General features: G+C 34.0%; 2 protein-coding genes and 1 pseudogene across 4 annotated transcripts; all 3 read right to left on the bottom strand.

Moving 5' to 3' along the window:
- LOC150025749 (uncharacterized) lies at positions 1-672 on the bottom strand. Its single transcript, XM_090304341.1, has one exon. It carries the CDS (start codon positions 670-672, stop codon positions 1-3), a length of 672 nt encoding a protein of 223 aa, XP_090160467.1.
- A 2,854-nt stretch (positions 673-3,526) lies between these two features.
- On the bottom strand, positions 3,527-7,315 carry LOC137828884 (amine oxidase [copper-containing] alpha 2, peroxisomal). Of its 3 annotated transcripts, none has more exons than XM_090304912.1 (6): positions 6,410-7,260; positions 5,097-5,258; positions 4,874-5,004; positions 4,685-4,798; positions 4,009-4,547; positions 3,527-3,902 (listed from the first exon to the last, which is right to left on the bottom strand). In XM_090304912.1, exons 2-6 carry the CDS (start codon positions 5,185-5,187, stop codon positions 3,698-3,700), a joined length of 1,080 nt encoding a protein of 359 aa, XP_090161038.1. In that variant the 5' UTR covers positions 5,188-5,258; positions 6,410-7,260; the 3' UTR covers positions 3,527-3,697. The 3 variants fall into 3 exon arrangements, with proteins under 3 accessions (XP_090161038.1, XP_090161039.1, XP_068491730.1); XM_090304913.1 differs by having other exon boundaries at positions 5,097-5,190; positions 6,410-6,549; XM_068635629.1 differs by having other exon boundaries at positions 4,874-5,258; positions 6,410-7,315.
- Positions 6,694-7,203, bottom strand: LOC137827999 (primary amine oxidase 2 pseudogene; annotated as a pseudogene).
- Positions 7,316-7,734: the final 419 nt, after the last annotated feature.

The raw sequence follows: 7,734 nt of genomic DNA, 5'->3' as shown, positions 1-7,734 counted from the left end.
TCAGCAGCTTGATAAGCACGCACCAGGACTGAGGATCCACTCCGAGAAAGAGTAACTAAAACGAAGAGTTCCAAACTTCAATTTAAGCCACGTCGACAGTTGGGCAAGGTGGAAAATCTCTTCAGCATCAGCAGTCCCTTGCTTGAATACAACCAGATTCCTTTGGTCCCAGATACTTCGTACTATAAAGACCCAGATACCCTTCCAGATCTGATTTTGATTAACATTAAGGTGAGAGAGATGAAAATTCTCGAAGTGGACAAGAATATCTTTGTGTTGAACAAACGAAATGCCTATCCATCTTAAACATAGGTACCAGACACGCTGTGCACAAGCACATTCTAGAAAGAGGTGTTGGGTTGTTTCTTCTAATTCATTGCACATCACACATAGAGGAGAATTTACAGACACACCCCTACCAATAAGATTATCCAGAGTTGGAAGTCTATCCAGCAAAATCCTCCATGCTGTCATTAACGCTTTGGGTGTTGCTACCGCTCGCCACAAAAGGGAAAAGACATTATGTCGGGCGTTATTACTTTGGCTATTCAGGATCAGATAAGCAGATTTCACAGTAAACTTGCCATCATCATCCCCGTTCCATGTTAATGAATCCTTGACTTTTGGACACACTATCTTCCCCGGGATGAGGTTTACCAAATCCTCCTCCATAGGACTTTCCCAACAAAATCTAGGTCTTCTCCAGCTTAGCCTCCAGTTCCATCCTCCATCCTCCCAATTCCCCACTTCAACTACCTTCTTTCCTTGGTCCAAGGAGATAGAAAAAAGCCTAGGAAACAAAGTTGATAATTTATTATTTTCCAGCCATGTATCTTCCCAAAAACTCACTTTGTCACCTGCTCCGACTTTTCATTTAAGTGATTGTTGAAACCATCCGTCACCTTCTCCCATTTTACAGACCTTAGACAGGTCTCTCCACCACCATGAATAGCTTCGGCTCAAGGCTTGGAGTCCCACTCCCCTGGTATGGTACTTGGACGCCAGAATCTCCTTCCATTTACCCTTTTCCTCACTCAACAACCTCCAATACCATTTTGCTAGGAGTGCAGTATTAAATAGACTGATATCCTTAACCCCCTAAGCCCCCTTCCTCCTTATCCTTACAAACCTTTTCCCACCGAACCCACGAAATACGCTTATGATCATCACCCCAGGCCCATATAAACCTCCGTTGGATACTGACAATCCTTTTACATAATGATGACGGTGCTTTAAAGACAGATAGGTAGAACAGAGGGATGGAGGTTAGGACCGATTTGACCAGACAAACTCTTCCTGCTAATGACAGTCTTCTCCCTTTCCAAGCACTGAGTCTAGCTTGAATTTTGTCCACTACATGATCCCAGAATTGCGCTCTCCTTGGGTTTCCTCCTACTTGCAGCCCCAAGTATTTGAATGGAACCTGCATTTCCCCACAGTTGAGAGTTTTCATATAAGTCTCTAACAAGCCCCTTCCAACTTTGATACCTGCTAGCTTTGACTTATGGAAATTAACTTTAAGCCCTGATGTCAGCTCAAAAACCCTGAGAATAGCCTTGATAGTAAAAATATTGGCATAAGAATCTTCACACATAAACAGGGTATCGTCTGCAAACTGGAGCATACAACACTCGACCTCAGCTCTCCCCACTTTCACACCCCTTAGCAGATTCTCCCTTAAAGCACTACGGACTAGGCCAGCCAGGCCTTCAGCGACAATGAGGAATAGGAAGGGAGCCATAGGATCACCTTGCCTCAGCCCCCTAGACGGCTTAAACTCCTCTGTCGGACTGCCATTAACTAGTGTCTTAGACATAGTTTTGAAACTTGTGTTAGAAACTTGAAACTCATGGATCTTTAAAAAATATTTTGGAATATCAAGTATTTATATGTGTAAAAAAATTTTGGGGCTGCCAAATATATAGAATATACTAAATTGAATTATACTTTGATTGGGTTAGAGAGTGAATTTGAGATGATTTGAAGGAAAAATGTAAAGAAAGTGATGTTCTTTGGATTAAGGTAAATAGAGTGGAAAATGTAGAAAAAATGTACGAAAGTTTGTGAATGATTGATGGATATAATTAAAATTGTATTTTTTAATTGATAAAAATATAAATTTACAAAATTAACCTTATATTTAAAAATTATTAAAAAATAATTTAATTTATTTATCTATAAATTATAATTATTTTTAATTAAAATATTATTTTGGGTAATATATTAGAACTATTTGATAAAAATTAAAAATGATATAAAATTTAATAAAAAAATATATTAAATGTGAATAGAGTTTACTATGTGTTATTGAATTTATTTAAAGCTAATAATTAAATAATAAATTATTTCATATATATTTTTTGTAAAGTAGATATTAATTAAGAAGTAGATGATATTTAGAGAGATGAGTTTATTTTTGAATGAATAATTCAACTGGTTAAATTAAGTTACCATTAATATAATAATGATAACAAAGAGAGTATTTTGAAATGATAATAATAATAATGTTAGACAAGTTTATGTAACTAAGGAACTGCATTTAATTCACGTCAACCAACTAAAAATTCTAACAATATCATAATTAAATTTAATATCTTCAACATTATTAAAAATTATTTTAAAGTAATCAATAACTATATCTATTTAATAAAAATATAACTATTTGAAAATTTAAAATAAATTTTAACTTTTATAATAAAACATTTCAAAAATATGAATTAAGATTAACAAAAATATAAACATAAGTTAAAATAATATCCCTAAAAACAAAAATAATATTTAAATTAAAATAACTATATATATATATATTATACATTCATCTCATTATATTAATATTAATTTTTAAAATATATTTTCATAAAATTAATATATATGTTGGAGACTAGATTACCTATAATAAATAAGTGGGTACAAACCTCATCTCATGATTTAATTTTATAAGGATAAAGTTACCTTAAAATCAAATATGTATAAGATCCACTTCAAGAATATTCTAGCGAGAGTTGGTTGAGCTCATCTCGTATCAGATCGTTATTGGACTACGCATAAATATATAATCTCATGCACGAGTTGATAGATTTTGGCTTGAGGGGGTATGTTGGGATTTCACATTTGTTAAGTTCATTAAACCATACGCCAGAGAAGTTATTGGACCACCCATGAATATATAGTCTCACGCACAATTTGACAGGTGTTGACTTGATGAAATATGTTGGGATCTCACATCTTAACAAGAATTTGTTAGACTTATCAATCACAAACTGTCATATGGTTATCGGACCACCAATAAATACAAACAATATAAATAGGTATAAAGATCACGTCGATTTTATAAGATTGAATTAATGATGTTAATAAAACAAAGATACATTTAACACAATAGTTTTAGGGCAATTTAAAATTCTAATTTATCAGCTTATTGTAATTATATAAGTAATGTTTAAATAATTTAAAAACGAAATAAAAAAATATTCCTATATCTTGAAAAAGTTACTAACAATATTATAAACAAAACAGTACACAGAAGGAGTTCAAAATTTGGTAAATATTAAATAAAAGTGGTATGAGATTGTATGTATCTTTTGTTTATTAGCTGAACTGTGGAAAAGGAAGAAACTACAAATGTTGTATAGGAGAAAACAGGAATGTTTAAAATGTGGTTGGGTTGTTTGAGTGGAATGAAATGCATGATTAGCAACTAATGTTGAGAAGTGCAGTTAGGCCATTGCAGAAGCTTGGGTGATTTTGTTTTAAGGACTGGGTTGCTCTCGAAGAAATTGGTTGGCCTTAGTTCAAACCCTCCACTCAACGTTGGCATAACTGGAAAATCTTCTTGCGAAGGAACATGATGAAATCCCATCATGTACCACAACACTATATCCTTCTTCTCAATCTCCCTATCCCTGCTCATTCAAATTCTCAACATCATTTCTCAGACCTTCATTCAAAAACTTTAATTTTTAACAGAAAGTTCATAAGAATTGAAGTGTGGTAAGCAAGGTAACACACCTGGAACTCCAAACAGCAACAGTATCATCACCTCTGCTACGATCGACATATGACCCTGCTGCCCATTTCTCAGATTTGTTGTATGGTGTGACCCACACATTGTAATTGGTGAAGGCACCTCTAATTTGAGGGTAATCATTAAGAAGCGAAAGTGGGTGCACCCCAGAACCGGGAACCAAACGGTACCCAATTTTATTTCCTTGTTTTGTTCTTTTATTAGGATTCACCACTAGCAGCTCTGAGGCCTTCAAACCCAGGTTGATTCTCGCATCAGCTTCTGTTCTTGCCGTTTCACTTACAACTGTCCAACGACTTTTCCTTGGTATGTTTTCATCTTTCACTTTCACTGTCTCTAAGTTAGACTTCACAAAGGAGTTGATTTCACCATCAATGTCAAGGTCAAGATAATAGATGAAGAAGTGATCATGGTAGACACCAATGGTATTATCTGCTATCAGTGTGCCGTAGATGTCTTCTTTTATTTCATCTGTGTGGGTGTAAGCCCCTGCCTTAAGCCCTAATATCCCAGTAAGTCCAACCTAAAATATAACATGTAGTTTCTTCATAACAGTAGGTAATCACAAATTTCATGTATACAATAAAACAATTCACAAGATTGAATAAAGAAATGGTTCTTGAAATTTCAGTCATGTAATATAAAACATTTAAATCATACCCCAATTTTGATGCTTCCACTTGGCTTAAATTCCCAATCTATAACATAGTCGTAGTTGCCCACAGTTGAGACTATCCTCACCACTAGGCTTACATCTGACCTGACCTCAGTTATCTACCAAAAAGAACACAATGAATATTTATGAACTGAAAAGGTAGCAAGCAACAGCAGAAAATTAATAAAATGTACCACTTGATTTGGGATTGAAATTTCAGTGTGACGCCACATGATATCACCAGCATACTTTTCAAATATGCAGAAGGCATTAGGTATCTTTACAGGAGAACCATCTGAAGCAGCAAAGTATGCATCTATGAATGCTGCATTGGGAGGGCAATCGGTGAGAGGTTGTAGTGAAGACATACACTGTCCAAAGCCATATTCACCAGAGTCAAAGTATGTTGTGTAATACCATTCCTCAGTTGGGTCTTGGTATGGCACAAACAACTCTGATATGAATCCTTTGTGCAGTACCCGACGACGTTTCTGCTTTTGAAGATCATAAACTGAAGCTAGAGAAATTATTGGACCGGCCTTAATGTCAAATCCTACGTGAAAATCCCAATTGCCCCAACTGATTGAACAAAATGGTTAATATCATGATCAATGTTACTTTTACTGTGCCATTTTAATTTAATATTTTCTCTAAGATTGTATTCATTTTTTAAAAATATTGTTATACAATTTTTTGCATAAATATCAAGAATTAAAAGCGTTTTAGACATTTTTAAGTTCTTACATGGGAAAGAAAAACGACACGGTTCCTAACATATCAATCTGCCAGGTTGCATCCAATTGATTGATGTAGAAATATTTTTCGTGTAAAAAATAATCTTGTCACCATTATTCTAATAATATGTTTACATTGCCTATATAATAAATTAACAATGTAAAATATTATTATATATCCTTGGTGCTTTTCATGCTGGTATTAGTTTATGATTAAATCACACCACTATGGATCCAATCGACAATAAGAAAGCATATTTTCTTCCTACCCACAGTCTTCAATGAGGATGACATCACTAAATAATAGTTATTGGTTAGAAAATAGTCGTTTCCTACACTTGGATGTGTAATAATGCCTAAAAGTAAAAAAAAAAAAAATCGTTTTTCAAGGTGCACTTAATTGAGTTGGAATAACGAAGAAAGGAACATGGTTCTTTTTTACTATGCTCCACCAATTATATTACTTTATTAATGAAATAGGGTTGGCTTTAAAAAAAGTAGGAATAGGAGGAAGTGAGTTTATAATAAAGAAGAAAAAGTGTAACAACATATGACACGATTTTATTATAAAAAAAAATTGTATTAAGATGATAGAATCTTGATTATCTCAAATAGAAGTGTAGGACTTAATTATCAATTTTTTTCAAGGTTACACGGAAATCGTGTAAAAGTTATCGATTCAGTTTTAATTATTTTTTTATAAAAAAAAAGTTTATTTGTTTTTTTAAAAATTGAAATAATTAATTGAATTAATTTAACAAATTTTATAAAATTAAGAAAAAATAATTAAAAAATAGTGTTAAAATTTTACACTTAAATTTTTTATAAAATTTGTTTAATTAATTATTTCAATTTTTTTGGAAAATAAAAAATAGCCAAACTTTTTGTTTCAAAGAAAAAATACCAGATTGACATATTGTATACAAGCTTCTAAAATTGCCCCAATAGTAAAAAAAAAAAAAAAACAAGGAAGAGAGAAAAATTCATTATTGGTACCTAACGGAATGGCCTTGAATGGTGAATCCAGGTCCACCGTGTTGAGTGACAGCTATTCCCTTAAGCTTTGGAGCGAAGGGTGGTTTGAGCTTAGAAGCTCTGTACTCAGTGCCCTCTGCGTTTGGCACTGGAATCACGTCTCTATCAATGTAGCCCACGATTTTCATGTCATCCACGTCAACCACTGCAGCCACCCCTTCTATAGGCCTGGCATACAAATTTGCAGTGCCATTCGTGTAGTAACACTTAACCTTCACGTTCCGTTTGGTCTTGGCTTCTCCGAATCATCCAATAGAGAATGAAGCACACAGAACCTGAGACGTGTTCAGACCCCTCTTCCTCAAAGACTCCTTAAACGGTTCGTAGCTGAATGGAAGCTGTGACACCACGGTTTGTTCGCCGAAGGTCAGCATAGGGTACCCATTTCCTTCGTAAACATTCTTTGAGACGATGGAACGTGTGGACAAGTCCACTGTGATCTCGTGGGATTGTTTTTGGAACCGAACTACGACGAAGGCTCGACGAGGTGGTGGAGAAGATGGTTTGGTTTTGGGGTTTGAGGATATCCATTGGAGGATTTTGGGCTTGTCGGGTTCGTCCAAACCCACGTAGTTGAAGGTGAGGTTGTGGTTGGTGGTTTTTGTGGTTGGGTATGCGTTTTGGACTATGGTTCGGACAAGGTTGAGCTCAGAAGGGGTTAGAGGGTCAAGTGGGTGAGGGTGATTGCATTCTACTACACAGCAGCTCCAAAAGAGCATTACAGTAACCACTGTCACTTTTGTTCTTGCATCCATGGCTTTCTTCATCAATATCAACATGGATGCTCATACTTTCACACTGCAAACATTAAATAATGTTTCTTCTTACAGATTTGTAATATAAATGATTTACTAAAACATTGGTTTCACTTTATCTAATGTTTCTTTTTCTTTTCGTTATTATCTAATAACAAAGGAATTGGTGCATACTTTTCAAAATTATGGTGACAATATATATAATTGGTACTTAATCTCACAAATATTGTTTATTACTTCCGAAACTGCTTGGAACCTTCCTAGGTGTCTTTTTTAATATAAACCAATCACTCTCTATTTCATTTTTTTTTATCTTCTTCTTTCCAAACTTTCCGTCATTATTTTTTAATTATTCTTACCGTAAAACATGACAAATACAATTGATTGTGAAAAATAAAATAAAATAAAATAACAATATTATATCATCTTCTATAAAAATTCATAATTTTCATTCTCATGATTATTTTTTCTTTTCTCCCACATGGAGACATTAGGATATTGCACTTCGTTATAAATGAAACAATAACATAC

Source organism: Phaseolus vulgaris, chromosome 7 (genome assembly GCF_051622355.1).
Source record: "Phaseolus vulgaris cultivar YP4 chromosome 7, ASM5162235v1, whole genome shotgun sequence".
Taxonomy (NCBI): domain Eukaryota; kingdom Viridiplantae; phylum Streptophyta; class Magnoliopsida; order Fabales; family Fabaceae; genus Phaseolus; species Phaseolus vulgaris.
The sequence above is the reverse complement of the archived record's forward strand: the minus strand, read 5'-3'. Positions and strand labels throughout refer to the sequence as shown.

What these genes read in the sequence shown, in the direction of transcription:
- LOC150025749 (XM_090304341.1), bottom strand. Translation starts at nt 672, where the DNA reads ATGGAGGAGGATTTGGTAAACCTCATCCCGGGGAAGATAGTGTGTCCA.
- LOC137828884 (XM_068635629.1), bottom strand. Translation starts at nt 6,576, where the DNA reads ATGAAAATCGTGGGCTACATTGATAGAGACGTGATTCCAGTGCCAAAC. An exon ending in ATTCAAGGCCATTCCGTTAG is followed by an intron (nt 5,259 to 6,409) that starts GTACCAATAATG and finishes TTGTTCAATCAG; the next exon opens with TTGGGGCAATTGGGATTTTC. An exon ending in GTGGAAGCATCAAAATTGGG is followed by an intron (nt 4,548 to 4,684) that starts GTATGATTTAAA and finishes GTTATATTTTAG; the next exon opens with GTTGGACTTACTGGGATATT.